Genomic DNA, 21,082 nt, shown 5'->3' with positions numbered 1-21,082 from the left:
AAATGCCAGCAGAACTGTTCAGAACAGAAGCCTCCTAACTTTTCAGCTTATTGACCCTTTCATGAAATTTGTTCATCGACCCCTAAACATTTATTATGTGAAAATAATTTAATAAGTATTACTTTAATTCAATAAATTGACTACTTTAATAGTACTAGAGATAATAACAACAGCAACAACCCCTTGGATAGTCCCATAACCCATGGAGTCAATATTCATTACTTTGGGAACCCTAGTTTAAAATCTTGCAAAATTATGCTGTTAATGTACTGCTTATAATTGGTAAGCAGGTATGGAAACAGTTGAGGTCAAAGAACTGAAAAAGATCAAGCTGCATTCTAGTATCCAGTAAGGCAGTGTTAAAGATGCTCCAGCTACCTCTATGTACTGCAGAATTTGTATGGTAATCAGCAACAGTAAGAATGCAATATGGAGCAATCAATTAGTTCAAAATTAAGAAAGGAGTATGACAAAGTTATATGTTAACCTACTTAACTTAAATGCAGATACATAAAGAAATGCTGGGCTAGAAAAAAATAGCATTACAAATGTTGAAAGAAATATTGTACATTACTAACAACCTCAGGCATCCAAATAATTCCATTTTGGCTGCTGAACACAAGAAAGACTTAAGAGCTGTTTTGTTGAAGGTGAAAGAAGAACCTTCAACAAAAGATTATTTAAGTCTTTCTTGCTTCCAGCAAGTTGATTGATACCACTATCACATCTAAGGGTGGTAATGCCAACCCAATGCAAATGGGTGAAGAAGTAGTACAGTCGTCTTTGACCTTCACTTAGCAACTATTTGAAGTTATAACAGACCCCCCCAAAAGCTACATACGACCTGGTTTCAAAATTCTGATGGCTGCCCCACTCCCCATGATCACATGACTGTATTTTGAGTGTTCAGCAACTGCCCCATATTTATAGATCTTTGCAGTACTCCATAGTCATGTGCCCATGATTTATGATATTTTTGTTAGAAGCCAGCTTTTACTTCCAGTTTCCAGCAAAAAAAAAAAAAAATGCCCCATAGCAAACAATGGGTTTGCTTAACTACTGTTGTGTTTGCTTAATGACCACTGCAAAAAAAGTTTGTAAAATCAGTCATGGTCACATGCTAACTAATTCAATGACTATCATTGAATTGAAATGCAGTCTCAGTTACAGCCATAAGTAAAAGACTACCTGTAATGTAGATTATATCTTCCTGGGCTCCAAAATTGAGGTATTCACTGTTTATCATGAAATTAAAAGCATCTGTTTCTTGGGAGAAAAATTATGACAGATCTATACAACATATTAAGAGTTCAGAGATGCCACGGAGATGACAAAAACATTGTCAAGAGTATGGCTTTCCCATATGGCTGTGAAAATTGGATCGTCCAAAAGCTAATGAAGAAAAGCTGGCGCCTTTGAATTACAAGGTTTGAAAATACTTTGGACAACAAAAACAGCAAATCATTGATATCAGATAGAATAAAATTAGACTGCTCCCTGGAAGCACTAATCAGGCAACTAAAGTTTAAAGGTGGATTCATAGTATGAATCATTGGAGAAGCCCTCCATGCTTGGAAAAGTGAAAGTCAACATAATAAAGAGTTAATAGAAATCAAGGTGGCTAAATAGTGTTGCTGATGTAGCATGAGTTTTCAAAAATTGAAAGAAGCAATTACTGACAATCCTGTTACTAAGATTTCAAAGTAATATATCAATAAAACACACATTAAAATTAAATCAGTAATGTTACATCAGTTTTTTATTAGAGGCCTATATTCAGTTTGCATAGAAAATATCTTAGAAGCATGTATCTCGAATATTAAAACGTATCTTGCAGAATGCTGCCTCATATATTCTGTGACATGGACAAAATACAATTTTTGTAGCATATGGAAAGGAATTGTGTTCTCATAGTAATTTGCAAAACACTGTGAATGCAGACAAAATAGAAACCATAAGTCTATTTTAAGGAAATGTACAAGTGAATGGGTGAAGTGTTAGGTCTCCTGTGCATCAAACCATGAGCTGTTTTTTCTGGGCAAACAAAACAGTCACAATTTCACTTCCTACGATATTTTACACTTAAATCAAGCCCTTCTGATTTAAGAGTGGAAGCTGTAGTAAAAACTATAGGAAGGGTTCTAAGGACGCATTGAAGCATGCTTATTGAATGTACTGGCTGGTTATTTTTCCAGAAACGATTACAAGACAAAGCTGGCAACAAATTGACAACATGCATTTAATTATAACCTATAGCTACCATATCTGGTTTGTAGACATATGGATGACCATTGGTTGGCAGCTACGTTAGAAATGTTTATTCATGTGTATCCAATGCTCAACCGGAGTTTTGCAGTCCAGGTTTTATAGTTCTGACACAAAAGTTGCACAGGGAGTTGGGATACTTCTGTAACGCCTCTACAAAGTAGAGAGAAATGACTTAAATATAATGGATGTTTATTAGTAGATTTATGTTCATATGTGATTGTAGAAGAATCCTCCTGTCTTGATTTTTGAACAGTAATTCCACCACCACCACCACCACGTACAATCTCCACCTTATAGATTCAAATTCTGATTTCAATTTGGGAATTAAGTTTTGCTTTGGAGCCGGAGCGGTGGAGGCAGGCCAGAGAAAACTGGCAGTGCCGTTCAACCTCGTTTGACATTAACAATAAAGTTTCCGGGAGGAAGACCTGGAAGCCGCGCGCACCACAGTCCGGGAGAACGCGCGTCTTCGCGAGGGGGCGGAGGCCTCGCTGAGCTTCAGAGGCGCGGGGGTGGAGGAGAGGGGAAAGAAATGGGTTGCTAACCGCGGAGCGGGTAACTTCCGAGGCGGCGTTTTGAAAAACAAGCGGAGCCACAAACAGGAACCCCCAGAAGGCGACCTGCCAGAAGCCGAGGGAGAGGAGCGCTGGAAGGCGGGAAAACCCGAGGGGAGGAGGCGCCTGGGTCCTCATCAAAAGAGGTTTCCCCTGGTCAGGATTGAATCCGGGAAGCTGAAAGGGGCGGCGGCGGTGGGGATGCGGAAATGATTTCTGACGTGCTTGGGAAGCCTTTTGTTTAGCTAGTCCTGGTGAGCCCCAAATCCCTTCCTCTCAAACCTGGGAATCTCCGGTAGGAAAAAGGCCTTGTCCCTTTATTTGCTAGCTTTCTTACAAGGGCTGCTTAGGCTCCTTTTGGCGCCAGAACCAGGAAGGGAGAAAGAAGGAAAAGCTGAAGGTGCTGAAGGAGCATCTCTTCCGAAGTTTCTGATATCTGCCGATTTATTGCCTGCATAAAGTTCCTCTTTTTTAAAGAGAGGAGGTTTAACGGTGAACCAGAGGACATAAGGGATCCACGGAGAAGCTGAATTAATGATTTAATTGGTCTTGCCTGTAGAAGTTAGAGACAAGGGATCTCTACCAAAATTGGTCTTTTCAGACAAGTCGATTTTTTCAGGGTGCAGATTAGCAAGAAAGAAAAATTAAGGCCTGTCTGACACTTATGGAGGGTGTTATTTCATCTATTTGTATTGAAAAAAATGCAATGCTACTTTTATTTAAAAGCTCATTATTCAGTTATTAATCACTGGAATTTAGCAAAATCAGGAAAAGTCTAACGAAGCAGCAAGACTAAAGAATTGCAGCATAAAAAGTAGTTTTCTCCCGCAGGGCTTCAGCAAGGGAGAGTGAGACCCTTCACTTTATCAATCTTGGCCATCTTATAGCTTCATTTTTTTTCCTGCTTTATTAATTTTATTGTAATTTCTTTGATTGCTGTGAACTGCCTAGAGTTATTGAAAGTTGCGTGGTATAAAGTTTAGGTAATAGAAATGTAGGAAGTGAATTGATTTCCAGATACATATGATCAATTTGAGACCTTCCCTGCCGGCTTCCCCATTGACTTTCTCCCTACAAGCATCCCCCAAGCAAAGTTAATAAGGAAGCCAGCAGGAAGTCAGATGTTGCTCCCTCTCTCACTGCCCTTTTGCTCACCCATGGCGATTTGGTTGATTGGTCTAGTAGTTAAGTAAATATCTCTGAAATGATGACACAACAGGGTACAGTAGTATATTCCTAAAACACTGTTTTGTAGGCCACTGTTTTGGGTGCACTCTGGAAGAATGTGTGGACGGACAGCTGTTAGTCTGGGAGCGGATCGTATCCGCCGCGCCTGTGCTTATCACAATAATCAAAGAGAAAGAAAGTATCCTGAATGGCAAAATGCTGACAAATACAGCCCTTCCTTCAATAAGAGCCCCCAGTCTAACAGTCCTGTGCTTCTCTCCCAGCAACATTTCGAGAAGGTGAATTTCTTCAATTAACGTATTTAACATAACTTTTTAGATACAGGTAATCCTTGACTTATAACTTTTTGTTTTAGTGATCACTTGAACTTACAACGCCACTGAAAAAAATGACTTACAACCAGTCCTCATACTTATGACCATTGCAGCATCCCTCTGGTTATATGCAGCATCCCTCTGGTTATATATATGTTGCCAGGCGCTTGGCAACAGGCATCTATTTATGACAGTTGCAGCATTCAGGGGATATTAGCATTCTGTTGTTATAGAAGCTAGTTATAAATAATACTACATCTGTGATCTTCTCAAAAAAAAGCATTGCTTTTTTAAAAATATCAAATTAGACATTTTAAAAAACATTTTAACCATGCTTTATTTAGGATATTACTGCCTATCTTTCCTTCTCTGAAGTTCTGAGAATAAGGCATGACAGAAATAATTTTCAAAATACCTTTTATTTGCCTCCTATATCATTAAAATAGAGAATGCTTATCTTTCAAAATATTGTTGAATCCCAAATACTAATCAGCCCAGTCAATATCACCAGTGATCAAGGATGATGGAAGTTGGAATCCATCTATTTGGAGAATCATAGATTATCTTCCCTTATGATAAAATAAGGTCTTATTGTTGCAGTGGAATATAATGTGGGATTATGCTAATTCAAACTGTGCATTCTTTTTGATATACAAATGTGTGAATCTACAAAAAATAATAGATTTAGCAACATAAAGTGACTTTTGGTTGAATGTTAGGTGGAATAATAATAAAAACATAAGGCCAGGTAAACGACCTAATGAATGCTGAGCTCTCCATTACTGAAGGTATTTGAAAGATCTGGGTCTAAAAATGGTCCAGAAAAGTTTTTACTTCAGGCCTACTTGGCAGTTTTAAAGTTGTAAGAAATTTCTTTTCAGGTTGTTTAAGAAAATGAGAAGAAAATAATTCATGTATCTCCCTCATATCAATGAGTTCCAGTATATATGTGTTGCTTGTAACTATGCCACAATTGGAATTATGCTCATTTAGCCTCATTCCTGGATGAGTTCAAGCAGAGATTAGACAGCCAACTGTTAATAAAACTTGCATAAGGTGTTTTTGATTAGGTATAAAAGGTTTTCTGATTTATTGAACAATACATTCTTCTTGTTAAATAAATCATAGTTTTAAAAATTGCGATAATTGTGAAAGTTGACTAAAATATACATTTCAAAAAGTTGTTAACTGCACTGTTATTGTGTAGAAATAATCAACCAGCATCTGTATATTGTACAGATACAAACAGCATCTCAGGTAATTATTCTACAATGGCACATTAGCCTTATATATCTCTTGACTGGTAGATCTTGAATACATAAAAGTATGTTTGCACCAAAGAAATTAAGTGTGTGTGTGTGTACAGCTTTTTACTGAATTGTTATTTTAGGCAGTTAGATAAGTGTCCCTTAAAAATAAAGAACAGTGACCCCTCCTTTTAGAAACCCTACTAGTAATCTATAGAGGAATTTTTTTGGTATACATAATGATCTTTCTAGTATCACATGTTTGATTTAATGCCACAGGTTTATTTAAATGAATTCACCATAACATTTTAGGATTTTCCATGGTTTTCAAATATGCATGATATTGTATTATCTGTTAGATAAACATGTACGCATCGATATTAGGGGAGATAATAATATTGTCTATTTTATAATAATGGTAACTGCTCAAGCTTAAAGGTAATACTTAAATGTGACATGTTTTTACTTTTAATTCAAAACAAAGATGTTTGGTATTTTAAAATAATGAAGTATCAGATCACTGCTCATACACAAATTTGAAACCTCATATGAGCATAACGCTTTTTCAGACTATTTCCTCTTTCATTTTTCTGCCTAAATGTTCAGGATAGCATTCTACAGAAGTTTTAGCAGTTCATAAAATCACAAAGAGGGAAAAATAATGAAGTTAGTAAAAATTGCTACAAAGCCATATATTTTTCTCTTCCACTAGAAAAAAAAAGTACTAATTACTTCTGCTACTTCATTGGCAACTTATCTGTTATGCTGTGCTTCACAAGCAACAACATATAGTAAAGAATATTTTATCCTTGTAGAAAAAGAGATACATACACAGGATTAGCATGCAGAGGGCAAGACAAAAGGGGAGTGGGCACACTTGAGGGGAAATGGATAACTAAATATTGTATGGTAGATTTTAAACATCTGGAATGCTGTGATGGTAAAAGCACCAAACTGATCAACAAGACATAATGAATATGGAATTAGAAACAAAGTTGTCAACATTTTCTAATATTTAAACTTATATGTGTATTGTAAGATTTCAGACAAACAAAAAGTTGGGCTTTTAAAAAAAACTGAATTTAAAACTATTTAGAAGTTATGCACAGGATAGCATTGAAAGTGAATTTGGTTAAACAGACAAAAAGAAGAAATGAAACCCGTTGGTCTGTTTCAATTGTTTTAACTGATAAAAGTGCGAGAAATGACTCATATAGGTAGTGGAAGATATATATAAATGCACTGTTTACTTGCATGATTCTTCTGGCTTGCATTGGCCTTGTCTGGGCTCAAACCAAGCAGATCTAGCCTAATTAGTATTTGGATCACAGAGCCTGGAAATGCCATGTGTGTTTGTTAAACTTGAAAATCGAAACCCCCCCAAAAGCAGTATCAACCCACTTCTATATTGCTGCCAAGAAAACTACACAGACATGTCTGTGAAATCTCCATGAATGCAGCTCATCTTGAAGACTTATCTTTTGGGGGGGGGGGTATTTTGAAATATATGACTCAGTGTGCACTCCAATATACTCCTAAAACTCCTATATAAAATAATTGAGCTTTTCTAATAATACCAAAAACTTGGCTTCCTCCTTTCACATTTTTACAAAATTTACATTTTGCCACTCATTCCTTCAGTAACTGAGCTGATTAGCTGATTGTTTTTTTTTTTTTCACAAAATGTAGGGCTACTATATCTAGTCTGCAAAAATCCAGAAGATCACTGGTTAATAGCAAAAAGTTTTTGATCAACTTATCTGAAGTTCTGAGGCCATCAGACTTCTAACAAAGACAAAATTCAAACTACTTGTAAGATATAAATACACAGAAACATATATTCTTCATTGGTGAGAAATGGAGAGTTGCATATTCAAGCAAGGTGCATATCCTTAGCTGAATCTGTGCATGCAGCCTCTTTCTTGAAATATCTTGTTTAAAATCTGATTTTCCTTTTTAAGCAGTTGATTAATTAAGGTTTTTGCTATTTAAAACATACCAGCATTCACAGTACCAGGAGTGATATGCACACAGGGTTTTGGAACAGAGTGTTTGATTGTGATCTTAATTCTATGTATCTATGCATGCTTCTTCACAATATTTCCTTTTCTGCTTTATGAAAGAATGCCAGTCCTTCCGAGCGTATCCTTGTAGCCATGCGTTGGGGCCTAATTCCAGCTTGGTTCAAGGAAGCTGACCCATCTAAAATGCAGTATAACACTTCCAATTGTCGGAGTGATACCATGATGGAGAAATTATGCTATAAGGTTAGTTGTATAGTCTGTTTGGGGGGAAAACCGTCTTTGTTTCTTCTAGCCATGACCTTCATGAATTTTGACTTACACATGAAAACTGGAGCTTTGTTTAAAATATGCTGCCTATATCAAGATGCTACAAACTCTGTATCTGGTGTTTTTCTGAAACAGAAAAGCCCAGTTAGTGATAGCATTTCAAATGCTTGACCGAACAAAATATTGACTTTTAAGACAGACCATTAGAACTACAGTAGTATAAATAAGCCCATTAAAAACTAACATAAAGGTTGAATATAATTAATTTTTTCTACAATGTTCTTTCCTTTTTTGAAGGATCAGATTATTGCATAACAGTTAAACAGAATCAGGCAATGATGTATATATGATTGAGGAAATAGATATCCTCCCGAAAAGCTCCTTGTTCTTCTGTATAGCAACAAATAACCTTAGTTTTGATCTATAATGACTTGGTAGCTTAACCAGTATTGTGGGAAACTGCTTTTACGTATTTTTGATCTATTTTCTCCAGTTGCATTTTTCTTCCTTTTTTCCTCCAGACCTCAAAGAATTGAGTAGGGGAATATCAAAACAAGAACTGCTACAATCTAATATAAACAAGTGAGGTTCTTAAGCCCTACTTGCACTGATGTTTTATCAGTGTAATTCTGTAACATGAATAAAATCCTCAGTTATTCTCATTAGGGAGCAAAATCCCATCAGGAACAAACCAAAGCAGAAAATATTTAATTCCTCAGATCATTTATGAACCTGGAAGCTGGTTTTATAATTCAGATTTGAAGTTTAGCTTATTGAATAAGTCAGGAGCCCCAGTGTAAACATTTCCACTTGGGAACCTCCTGTTCTCCCTTTTAAGAGAAGCCTTATTCTGAAAAGGAAGCTGGTGTTCTGAAGAATTCCTGGCTTTGCATTCTGACTGGAATGTGGCCTTCAAGATTTATTAACCACAAATTTGTCCGATGAATAAGGAGAACACCAGTGTTCGTGCAGCAGAAAACTCAGAACAGTTAGCAAAAATTAGCTAATTTTTTTGGGGGGGGGGAAACCATTCATCATTTCAGCAATCACTCCTATATTTTAAGTGATATAGTGTTTATTTTCACACAGCAGTGAATGTTGAGGAATTACTGTATGGAGGTTAAAAAGTGTCAGAATTAAAATTAGAACTTTGCACTGATCTGGATTTGAAGGTGGAGCACAGGTGTGAACTCCTTTAGCCCCTAGTAGCGCCACTTTAAATCATATATAGTGTTCCTTGTCCTGGGATTGAATGACAGTGGTCAAGCAAACACAGGAACTCTGCAGCAATTATTGACAGATGCTACGTGAGTGTTCCTGTGCACTTTGAACCATCTTTTTCCCTTTGAATCCTGATTGCTGCATAGTCCTAATTAAAACAGAGTGAATTCTTGTAGCCTGCTTTATGAGATAGTATTATAATCTGCCAGAAACAACCATAAAATGTATGCTTCTAATGCATTTGACGTTAGCATTGAATAGATTGCTATTAATCCTGCTCTTCTCTTTTCTCAAAGGTACCTCTCTCAAAAGGCAAACGCTGTGTGGTGCTAGCCGATGGCTACTATGAATGGCGACAACATAATGGACAAAAGCAGCCATATTTCATTTATTTTGCCCAAACTGAGCAGGAAATGGTATAACTACTGCAATCTTTATATTTAATGCTGATGTTTCATTGATACTTTTTCAAAAGCTGTCCCCATATATATATATGATAAATTAGATTTATCAGATAGAAATGGATGGAACTGTGCCTTTACATTTTCTCCTTTTTGTCATAGCTGCTGCAACTCAGGTTGAGGATGTTCATATATTTTCCTGCTTGCTTAAAGACTGTTGCATTTAGGAAATGTATTCCTAAGCATACATTCTACTTTTTGAAACACTTGTTTGAGTCCCTGGGTATTTAACAATTCCAAATGTATCATTGATAAACTGCAATAACCAGCACTTATACACGGATCAGTTTGATATTTTCAGGACAGTTTAAAATAATGAATAAAATGTATTGCTAAAAACATCATGGCATGAATAAAAGTACATGATGTGAGAAACATCTGAAGGACAAATAGATTTTTTTGCCTAGCATCTAAAAGTAAGTAACGTAGACCCAAAGCAAAATGCCCTGAGGAATGGTGGTAATGCAATTGAAATGGAGCCATAGTGGCGCAGTAGAATGCAGTATTGCAGGCTAACTCTGCCTGCTGCTAGGAGTTCAATCCTGACCAGCTCAAGGTTGATTCAGACTTCTATTCTTCTGTGGTCGATAAAATGAGGACTCAGATTATTGGGGACAATATGCTGACTCTAAATTGCTTAGGGAGGGCTGTGAAGCAATATGAAGCGGTATATAAATCTAAATGCTATTGTTAAAATTACTCACCTTGCTTCAAGATCTGACAAGGTGAGCCTGGAAACCAGCTAAGCTGTAAACAGCTTATCAAATAAAGTTATTTGAATTGTATTCTGAAATCAGTAATGGAGATAAGTTCCCAACACATGATTTTAGCTACTAAAATTTGGTAAATTATTTGTGAAGACCTGTTCTTTAAAGATATTCACTTTTTGAGCAGTCTTCAAAGACAACCTTACATATGATATTATGTAATAATCTAAGAAATTATCAGAGCCTGGACTGGCAAACGGATTTTAATTTGGGTAGTCCACAAGCTTAATTTGTAAAATGCATTCAGTGCCAGAGGAACCATTTTGTTCTCTAGTGTCAAATTATGAATTATGAGTTAAATTTCAGTTATTGTGATGTAATCATGTAGTAGTAATAGAATCAATAATACATCGGCTTCATTTACAAGAAGATGAGGATGAGAGATCTAAAGATGTGATGTTTGTCTGTTTAAAAGGTGATCCTGTGCTGTTTAAAGTTTTTTTTTTTTTAATGTACTGTCTTTTCATTTGCAGTTCACCAAACCAGATATGGAAGATGAGGTCGAAGATTCAAAAGGCAGGAAACTGCTTACCATGGCTGGGATTTTTGACTGCTGGGAGCCCCAGAATGGAGAACCATTGTACAGTTACAGTATCATCACAGTAAATGCATCTGAATGTGTAAGATCCATCCATCACAGGCAAGAGACATGACTAGGCAGCGCTTCTCGTAGAACGTACTGTAACATGCAGTAACTTAAAGATAACGCTTCATTGATTGCCACTTACTCTTATCTATTTTTTTCTGTATTTACCAGATAGTAAATGCTTATTTTTAAACATCAAATCAAAGTCAGAATATGAAAGCTTATCTGATCTTATAAGATGGAGGAATCTTATATGCCTGTGTGAAATAGGTATCTATGGTAACTTCTGCATGACTTACTCAAATAGCAGTAATATTTAAGCTTTGTTCCAAATCTTCTGCATTGTTTAATGCTTGATCAGTTTAATCCTTGGAGAAATTGATTGAGCTTTTAATGAGAGTGCTGCAATGTCAGACTTTTTTTTGTGTGTGCTGAATTTGGTTTTTAGAATCTCATTCATACTGATATTTGCCTTTTATGTGTTCTATTATTAGAGGTTGTGGACTAGTTTGGATGTTCTTTCCATCACTAAAATCTCTTGTCTTTCTACTTGTCTAGAATGCCAGCTATTCTGGATGGGGATGAAGCAGTTAGAAAATGGCTGGACTTTGCAGAAGTACCCACAGAAGAAGCACTTCACCTTATCCAGCCCACAGAAAACATCGCCTTCCATCCTGTATCAACAATAGTGAACAATTCCAGAAATAATTCATTAGAATGCATTTTACCCATTGAATTGGATCTCAAGAAGGTATGTTTGCATTTCCTTTTCTAGGGTATAGTTTCAACTTCCCAATCTATTTTTCAGCCCTGTAATTTTATGGCAGTCTCCTATCCAGATACTAAGCATGACTGACCCTGCTTAGCTTCTGAGATTGACTAAGGTGCTGCCACCTGTTTAGGCTAAGCATCTCTTCACAAAATAAAATGTTGCATTGATGTTACTGATTGACTTAGAGAGCATGAAATTCAAAGATGGAGTGCGTGTACATCTTCTGCATCTGTATTCTGCTTAGCAGTTCATAAGGTAAAAAAATATTATTTTAAGGTCTTCATCAAAGTTTTCTGGATAACTTGGTGTGTGTGATCTTGATATGCTAAATTTGCGTCATCAGATATAAATTTGTTTTCTTGGAAACCTTTTTTCTTTTCAGTATAGGTAGCCCTCAACATATAACCATTCATTTAGGGCCTGTTCAAAGTGGCACTGAAAAAAGTGACTTATGACCGTTTTTCACATTTATGACCACTGTAGCATTCCCCTATAGTCACGTGATCAAAATTTGCCTGTTTGGCAACTGGCTCATATTTACGACGGTTGCAGTGTCCCAGGGTCATGTGATCACCTTTTGTGACCTGACAAGCAATGTCAATGGGGAAGCCAGATTCACTGTACAATTGTGTTACTAACACTGCAGTGATTCATTTAACAACTGTGGCAAGAAAGGTCGTAAAATGGGGCAAAGCCCACTTAACAACTGTCTCATTTAGCAATGGAAATTTTGGGCTCAGTTGTGGTCATAATTTTTCATTTCATCAACTTGGAATGCTCCATGAAACTACTAGATTGTAATATCAAGATTCCTTAAATTAGTCTACGGTTTTGTATGAACTAGTCATAAAAATCTTATTTTTCTTAATTTGTATCTTTCAGAATACCAAGATTAATGCAAGCAGCACAGTAATGCTGAACTGGTTAAAAAATAAAGGCCCCAAGAAAGATGACAAGGATGAAGACAATTTACCAAAGTGGTCCAGCAAGTTCATCAAGACACCACAGTGTAAAAAAACTAGCATGGACTTAATGCATCAGTGGCTCAAAAAAGATGGAGAACCTTCTGCAAAGCAACTGAAAAAGCAGTGAAAAATTTGGTTATATTGCTTATTACCAAGCTTAGCCAAATAGGGTATTATGTATTGAGTTATTGCATTATTTAAGTCTCCCGATTTAGATTATAATGCAGGTATAATCTATAAATAGTTTATAAGACTTCAGATGTGCTTCCTTCCTGATGCTGAGTAGATGAGCTTTGACATTTAACACTTAGTTTCTTTTGTCTGAAACAAATAGGGTATAGATGCAGCATTGACTTAACCTTGCCAATTTTGAAAAGGCAATAGCGTTCCAAAATATGTAAGAAGCGAAAGATTTAATGTTATTTATTTTTCTCCTCCAAGGACACAAGCAGAGATTTGGTTTGTCATGGTTACCATCATAGTGTTTGTTCAATTCACTTTGTGGATTGCTTCATCTTTTATGGAAAAAAATAGGTCACTGTTAATGCTGGAGATTTGTTGTTGCTGCATAGTGAGAATTATCATTTACTTTATACTGAAACCAGCTCAAATTTTTGCCCTTTTTATCTGTTTTGAAAGAAGTAGAATGTCATCTGCAAGCAATATACAAATAAAATTCCTATAGGTTGGGAAGCTATTCCAAAAGGATCTTGTTTCACTATTTTGGATTTACTGCACATTCCAAACCTTTGGTAGGATTGTTTAATAAATTCGTCAAAGTTATAATGATGATCAGGCCATCACTATAGCCAGTATTTTGAGTAAGTGGTAAGAGAATAGCAAGAAAGAGAGAAAGAACTTTAATCTTGTTTTTTGGGAGAGTGAAGATAAGTAGCAGCAGTGTTAGTTGGCTGTATTAATTATAACTGGATATTTAGTAAAAAAAAATACAAGATTGTAAACTAAAGCTTTATAGGGACAAGAGATAAAGACAAAATGTTAGCTGTTTACAATGAGTCATTCTGGACTCAAGGCAAAGTGTTGCGGTTCAGCCTAAGAGACATCAGGACCACTATTGTCAAAGGACAGCTGGGTGGTTAAAATGGTATTTCAGAAGATAAATCCACCTTTATGCATAAGATCAACTTATTTCACTCACAGAAAGCTGGAGTATACAAAGCCTGAACAGGGCTGAAACTCATGCAGATCTATATTCTTCACAAAATCCTGGGCTTGAGAGAGGGAAGAGCATTTAATTTTTTTTTAAAAAAAGATACTTGGTTACATGATCATTCATTTTATTAGATATGTAGAAAAATAGTTGGGCTCCAATTATTCAAAGTTTCTCTGAAATGCATGAAATATTGTTCCCTAGAAATAAGGCAAATTTGGGATATTTTTAAAGGTTTTAATACATAGACAATGCTGGTAGTATAAATAAAGATTTTGTTCAGAGTTAAAGTTCTTTTGACATTATTAATTTCTTACCTTCTGACAACCGCTTTAGAAATAAAAAAGCATTTAGCTATCCCATTGTTTGCACGCATATTGCAATTCCTAATAAATACAGTGAAATACAATTTACAGTCTCCCTTATTTTGGTATTTATAAAAGTGTACATTAATATATATAATCAGAATTCTGGACATTTGATTATTCAGTGCAGAAAGTATTCCCAATTCTGAAGAGTTTGTACTTTTGTACCAATTCAGGTTGTAACCATTTTGAATATTCTGTAGTTTGTGATATCCCTTGTGCTATATCCCTTTTTGTATTATAATTGGGAATGATGCAGGATTACCTTTCCAATTATTTAAGAATGACTACTATTGGAACTGAAGAAAACAGGAGTATTGCCTGTAATCAGCTTATTAAGATCTCCTTACTGGATAATGAAAGAAGTTTAGGTCATCGAGGGATGGAATTTTTCCATGGCTTTTGGATGATAGTTATTAGTTCCAAAAACATCCAGAGCTCAAGCTAAAAATGGGCGTAACTGTTTTCATGAATGGAGATCTCTTGTGGACACCTCCTTTGAAGGTTGAGGTGAACCTTTTGGCCATTCATCAACGATTTGGATGAAGGGATTCTTCATCAACGATTTGGATGAGGGGATAGATGGGGAACTCATCAAATTTGCAGATGACACCAAGCTGGCAGGAATAGCCAACACTCCAGAAGACAGGCTTAAGATACAGAAGGATCTGGACAGACTTGAACACTGGGCACTAACTAACAAAATGAAATTCAATGGTGAAAAAAGCAACGTTCTACATTTAGGCAAGAAAAACCAAATGCACAAGTACAGCATAGTTGGCACCATGCTCAATAGTAGTAACTGTGAGAGGGACCTCGGAGTCCTAGTAGACAATCACTTAAATATGAGCCAGCAGTGTGCTGCAGCTGCCAAAAAGGCCAACACAGTGCTAGGCTGCATTAACAGAGGGATAGAATCAAGATCACATGAAGTATTAATACCACTTTACAATGCCTTGGTAAGGCCACAGTTGGAATACTGCATCCAGTTTTGGTCATCATGATGTAAAAAAGATGCTGAGACTCTAGAAAGAGTACAGAGAAGAGCAACAAAGATGATTAGGGGACTGAGGCTAAAACATATAAGGAACGGTTGCTAGAATTGGGTATGTCTAGTTTAACGAAGAGAAGGACAAGGGGGGACATGATAGCAGTGTTCCAATATCTCAGGGGCTGCCATAAAGAAGAGGGAATCAAGCTATTTTCCAAAGCACTTGAAGGCAGGACAAGAAGCAATGGGTGGAAACTAATCAAGGAGAGAAGCAACCTAGAACTAAGGAGAAACCTCCTGACAGTGAGAACAATTAATCAGTGGAACACCCTGCCTCCAGAAGCAGTAAATGCTCCAACACTGGAAGTTTTTAAGAAGAGACTGGACAGCCATTTGTCCAAAATGGTATAGGGTTTCCTGCCTGAGCAGGGGGTTGGACTAGATGACCTCCAAGGTCCCTTCCAACTTTACTATTATTACTATTGCAACAGTTTTATGTAATTTGATTATGTGTGTGCAAATTTATAGTTATGGGAGTAGGAAGAAGAGTCTCTTCAATATTAGTTGTACATTAAATTTTACAGTGACTATAGTTGTTGCTGAAATAGCTGCATGGGGGGAAAATCTATACATTACTGAGCAGCTGATTAGATTTCTCCCTGCTTTTTAATAGCCCAGTTTACTGACATTCAAAAATTTCTCTTCACTTAAATATGTACAACCTGCTCAGTATAAAGAAGCATCCAGTAACAATTTTGAATAGCAGTTTGCTATTTTAATTAGTTCCAAACATTCAAGAGATCAAGGTGATGTACATAGAGCTCCCTATTTTTCTTAACAGCAATCTTGTGAGGAAGGTTGGGCGGAGAGATACTTGAATATGCTTCACAATTTGTAATAGTAGGACATGATAGACAAACATGTTAATAAATCATGCATTAATTATCCCCAATGCCCAATCCAGCATGTGAGCAAATATTATATTACTATTATGGTTGGCTGCACAGTCAGCCAGGTGGTTAAATCTGTCTATGTTGTGAAATTAAAGAATTTTCATCATTAATTTCATAATATACATACAGATTTAATCATAGTTTCAATTGAGACCATCCTAGATTAACCCAAGTCCAAAAACACCAGGGAATTTCTGGAAGCCTGACATTCTGACAAATCAGCTATCACTAGACACATAGACATTAACAACATCTATAGACTATGCAAAAGAGACTCACTCAGCCCAAAAAGACTCAAGCACCTTTCCACCAGCAATCAGCATAGATTAACTCCAAGGTTAACATCAGATCAACAATCAAGTAAACAATACCTTAATCAAGAAACTGCCAGAGAAGCAAACAGCCCAATCAAAGAATCTCGGAGACCACCCCCACCAAAGCTGACAGTGAAGACTAGAATATAAACTGACAACAAACCGCATGAGGTTACCTAGTTTGGGTAATAAAACGTCGGCAAAAAAAAAAACAAGCAAGCTCGGAGAGAACCAAGGACCCTTCAGATCAACCCTGAGCTACAAATATTCTCCTTTATTAATACTTAAACCCTTTTGCACGCATCCAAGTCCTTTAGCTCTGCTGCTGCCCTAGTTCTCAGCCGAGACCGAATATGGAGGACACCATGCAAATCAGGGATCGGAGAGGCCGCCAATAAAAGCGCAGCTCCACTCTCTTAGCCGCCAATGGGAAACTAGGGAGAGGATGTGCTTGGATTTATACCCTTCAGCTTCTCGCGCTTGTTGTCATTGCAGCTGCGGGTATTCGACGGCCTTGTGGAAGTAACCAACGGTAAGGGGAGGGGGGGTGTCCCAAGGAGAGCTAATTGGAGCTCGTGGACCGGGTTGTCATTAGATCGGGTTGAGGCCACGGGCGGGAGGAGTGTGGAATGCTCGGCGTCAGCATCCTGCCGCTCTAGTCGCCCCCTCCCCTCCGCCGCTTTGCTTACGCGGATGTTATTTGTTCCCGTTATCCAGACGAGGCCGTTTCTGCCTGCCTGCTTTGCAAACTGGTCTCGGCGCCTCGCTCTCTCCGAGCGCCTAGCCTCGTCTCGTTATGTCCGGCCGAGGTAAATCCGGAGGTAAAGCCAGAGCCAAAGCCAAGTCTCGCTCCTCTCGAGCCGGCCTCCAGTTCCCAGTCGGGCGAGTGCATCGGCTGCTGCGGAAAGGCAACTACGCGGAGCGTGTGGGCGCCGGAGCGCCTGTTTATTTAGCTGCCGTGCTGGAGTATCTCTCGGCTGAAATCCTGGAACTGGCCGGCAACGCTGCGCGGGACAACAAAAAGACCAGGATCATCCCACGGCACCTGCAGCTGGCCATCCGCAACGACGAGGAGCTCAACAAGCTGCTGGGTGGGGTGACTATCGCCCAGGGTGGGGTTCTGCCCAATATCCAGGCCGTGCTGCTGCCCAAGAAGACCCAGAGCTCCAAGAAATGAGGCTGGCTGCCTGGCTGAAGGAAAGCGCTCGGCTGTTTATTTCCTTGCGACCCACCCACAGGATCTGGTGCAGCGGCCACCGGACATTCCTTCCTTCCTTCCTTCCGTCACTTGGTGCAGCCAGTGCCGGGCAGATTTCTTAACCGCATCATCTGCCCTGGTGCAGCCAGCGCAGATGCTGTCCCCACTCGCCCTTTTCTTGCTAATCTGATACTGGCCCTCTTTCCTCCTCCTCCTCCTTCTCCCCCCCCCCCCGCTCCACGTCTCGGTGCTGCTGGTGCTACAACCGGTCGGTTCCTCGTGCGCTTTCTCGCCTGGCCCAGCGCTGAGTCCCTGCTCGTTTTCAATTCTGCAGACTGATGTGGGAAGAGCAGCCCTCATTTTCGTGTCACAGAAAGGGCACGTGCTTCGGGCCTGGCTGCCATTTAGCGCCTTGCAAATATATTTTTTTCCTCCGCCCCTTTTCCCTGGGACGATTGAGCCTAACATCCATTGCCTTGCTTACTTAAATCGCTTTGATTCCCTGGAGAAGAGGAGAGGGGGGAAAAGGATTAGGCTTCCCCCCCCCCTTTTTTTTTTTTTTTACACTAGAATGGTCGTTGCATTTTTATCCTTGGAGAACTGAAAAAAATGGGAATCATGAAGATGGGAAAGTCATGAAGCAGCACAGGCTAACATTGGGAAGGCAAGAAACTGCTTAGGCAATAGGCCTCACTGTGACAATGCTGATTTTCTCTCTCTTTCTGTACCTAAAAAGTGAGAGTATACAGAGGAAGGAGGGTTGCCCATTGCATTGCACCAACACTCAACCTAATCTCTTAAAACTGTTCTGTCCTGGAGATGGTGATGGATTGATCTCTCTGATGCTGTTGCACATCCCCATTAAATGTGATCATGAATTTATCGATTAAAAATGTGGGAGGGAAGGAAGTGGCCAGGAAATTTTAAATGTGAAAATAACTTTTTTGCTGAGAAAGGAATAGCTTCATATGCTAATGTTTCCCTTGTGTTTGCTTTTTGATGAATTCTTGTGTAGTTGTACTGGCACTCCATTCCTGTTTCTTTGTTGATTTTGTTTTTTGTGTTGCAACAAAATCTTGACTGAGAGGCAAAGATTTTCTAAGAATTCCTAGGATATGTATACATCTTTGCTTTATAGTCTTCCCATCAAGCAGCTCTTGTAACACCTAATATGTTCCAGAGGCAAAAGTGGAATAGGAGTGCCACCCCATAAGGAAGGTTTTCAAACAAAGGGATGGAAGGAAAAATGGGGAAGGGAGATGCTGTTTATCTCTACTTTTGGTATGATATATTCAGATCTGAATGTGCTTAACAGTTCCAGCTTCCAGTTTATCTGAAAACTCCTCCAAGCAAGAGTCTTTTGATTTATATCTACTTTTGTCCTTTTGATGTCACTGGAACTAAAATCAAAGTATTTTAGTGTGACTGCTTTTGTGGTTTTCAGCCTCAATGATATACAGTTATTGTTTCCTTGAAACAGTAAGCAGTTGTGTTTCCTTCTTCCATTATCAGTTCTCTTGTAATGTCACCTGTAATGATTGAAGTCTAGCATTTGTACCCCAGTTTGCACTTTAATCTATACACAGTGTTTTTTGTTTGGAATTTTCCTTCTAGTGCTTAAAATAGAGTGCAAGTATGGCATCCATCTAATTGTAATCTTCAATAGCTTAATGTTTGGAGGTTGGGTTTTTAGGAAAAAAAATAATTTATACAAGAGTAAAATATCTAGTTAGTGTTGGTGGTTTACTAAATAGGTGTTTGGGTAACGTATGAGCATGGAAGTTGGCCTAGCCTGTCCTGTAATGCCTAGTAGCTGTGGTACAGAGCCAAAACTTGCTTGCTTAGGTGAAAAGTTTATAGAGCCATGTGCATGCAGCAGTCTCTAGGCTATTGAGCAAATAGAATCTGTAATTATGTATATGGTCAGCTGTGTATGTGCAGTTAAGTAGCATGTGTTTGAATCATCATGTGGGATGTAAATCTGTGGATGAACTATTGTCTTACTCTGGATTCAGCTAAGGAGATCTAAACCAGTGGAGGCTGAGATACTTTAATAACAGAATAAGGAATGTGGTTTGTTCAGTCAGTTGCTGGTGAGTGTACAGTCTCATTAATGATACTTAAGAAACAAACTTTACCTATCTATGTCTGTCTTGCCTGTCACTCATTACAGACCTAGGGAAAAAAGACCTCTTGGATTTAATTAGCTATCTCATTTTTCTGGTACTGGATCAGACAGGTTCTTGCTTTCTGTGAGAATGAACACTGATTGCATCAAAGAAGGGAAGGAATCCTTGAAATGGAAATAATGGTTGAAAACAAGAGTTCCTTTATTTGTGTTTTCTGTCTCTTAAAAATTACTTTCAAAATCAGTATTTTGTGTTATGTCAACTATTGTTTTGTATTAGAAAATGCAAAAGTTGTGAAACTGAAAAGTGCAAAACAAATATTAAACTGATTCAGTCTTGAGTACACATCAACATTGTCTCTCAACATGTTGATTTATCTGCTTGGAATTCTTTGATTTGTAGAAAGAGAAATGGCTAGGAATACTGTTGGAAGAAAGGAAAGATCAACAGCAGAAATGTGTTGATCATCTTGTCAGTCCCTTAACTTCATTTGTGAGTCCCTTAACTTCATTTTTCAAGTTCTTTTTCATTTGTGGTCCAGTGGGGGGAATGACAAAATATGCAGTCATAAATACTGTCCCTTCCATATTTGTGTGTGACATGATACAAATATGAAAGTTCAGAGTTTGTGTTATGATGCCATAACACCTTTTTTGCAGTTAGGAATAGACCACTGTATCAACATATTAGCTGGAAAAATTGTATTATTTGAAAAATTGAAGCTGAATTGTGTGTTGGCATGTAAAATTTTTGTATCACTTTATTAAGTGCTTTAGTTTGCAAGCAGATAAAGCCTTATCTATAGCTGCTATATGAGACTTAAAGCTGCTGCAGAGCATCTTGGATACGGTAGAAATTTATTGTTACTTCCCTCTCTTGTGGCTTCTACTTGCTTTAAGAAAGCCCTTGATTATTTGATTGACTTTTGAGCCCGTGATTTACTTAAGATAGGGTGTGATGTTGAGTCTCTTACTATCTTTATTTCCATAGATGTAAAACTACTTCCATGTTCTGTCTTCATCTGTGCAATAATTGTCAATATTATGCCCTCAAAACAAGCTATATTAATAATTTGTATTGTAAATCAATGTTTTTCACAACCTTTATAATCAGTTATAATGCCCTTCTACAGTTTAGATATAAAAGCTTACTCTTATTTTTACAACTTACCATTATCAAAATAAGATTGTAGCAGCTTCCATGCCTACATAAGCCATGTCTACTGATGGGTCACTGTTGATCTTTTTTCTACTACCATTATGACCCTCCAGTTATAGTCGTTGTTTGTTGTTAGGATGAGTACTTTGTAGACTCCAAAATGGTTCTT

At 37.8% G+C, this 21,082-nt stretch overlaps 2 protein-coding genes and 1 long non-coding RNA gene across 5 annotated transcripts in view; 2 read left to right on the top strand and 1 right to left on the bottom strand.

Moving 5' to 3' along the window:
• LOC120308937 overlaps positions 1-17,232 on the bottom strand; it is a 45,803-nt gene extending 28,571 nt beyond the window's left edge. The window contains exon 1 of the long non-coding RNA XR_005556961.1: positions 17,118-17,232. This is a non-coding gene — a long non-coding RNA (uncharacterized LOC120308937). The remainder of the gene's footprint in view (positions 1-17,117) is intronic.
• Positions 2,754-14,214, top strand: HMCES (5-hydroxymethylcytosine binding, ES cell specific). Of its 3 annotated transcripts, none has more exons than XM_039345653.1 (7): positions 2,754-3,076; positions 4,078-4,288; positions 7,695-7,838; positions 9,380-9,499; positions 10,785-10,951; positions 11,456-11,648; positions 12,552-14,214. In XM_039345653.1, the coding sequence occupies exons 2-7, from the start codon at positions 4,106-4,108 to the stop codon at positions 12,759-12,761; spliced, it is 1,017 nt and encodes a 338-aa protein (XP_039201587.1). In that variant the 5' UTR covers positions 2,754-3,076; positions 4,078-4,105; the 3' UTR covers positions 12,762-14,214. The 3 variants fall into 3 exon arrangements, with proteins under 3 accessions (XP_039201587.1, XP_039201588.1, XP_039201586.1); XM_039345654.1 differs by having other exon boundaries at positions 2,754-3,117; XM_039345652.1 differs by having other exon boundaries at positions 2,755-2,978.
• Positions 16,648-20,106, top strand: LOC120308936 (histone H2A type 2-B-like). The gene is made up of 2 exons (XM_039345656.1): positions 16,648-16,960; positions 17,146-20,106. The coding sequence occupies exon 2, from the start codon at positions 17,225-17,227 to the stop codon at positions 17,603-17,605; it is 381 nt and encodes a 126-aa protein (XP_039201590.1). The 5' UTR covers positions 16,648-16,960; positions 17,146-17,224; the 3' UTR covers positions 17,606-20,106.
• The last annotated feature ends 976 nt before the right edge of the window (positions 20,107-21,082 follow it).

The sequence above is a fragment of the Crotalus tigris genome, unplaced genomic scaffold (assembly GCF_016545835.1).
Source record: "Crotalus tigris isolate CLP2741 ecotype Arizona unplaced genomic scaffold, ASM1654583v1 scf7180000017969.2108049, whole genome shotgun sequence".
NCBI classification, from domain to species: domain Eukaryota; kingdom Metazoa; phylum Chordata; class Lepidosauria; order Squamata; family Viperidae; genus Crotalus; species Crotalus tigris.
The sequence above is the reverse complement of the archived record's forward strand: the minus strand, read 5'-3'. Positions and strand labels throughout refer to the sequence as shown.

What these genes read in the sequence shown, in the direction of transcription:
- HMCES (XM_039345653.1), top strand. Translation starts at nt 4,106, where the DNA reads ATGTGTGGACGGACAGCTGTTAGTCTGGGAGCGGATCGTATCCGCCGC. An exon ending in CCCAAACTGAGCAGGAAATG is followed by an intron (nt 9,500 to 10,784) that starts GTATAACTACTG and finishes TTTCATTTGCAG; the next exon opens with TTCACCAAACCAGATATGGA. An exon ending in TTGAATTGGATCTCAAGAAG is followed by an intron (nt 11,649 to 12,551) that starts GTATGTTTGCAT and finishes TGTATCTTTCAG; the next exon opens with AATACCAAGATTAATGCAAG.
- LOC120308936 (XM_039345656.1), top strand. Translation starts at nt 17,225, where the DNA reads ATGTCCGGCCGAGGTAAATCCGGAGGTAAAGCCAGAGCCAAAGCCAAG.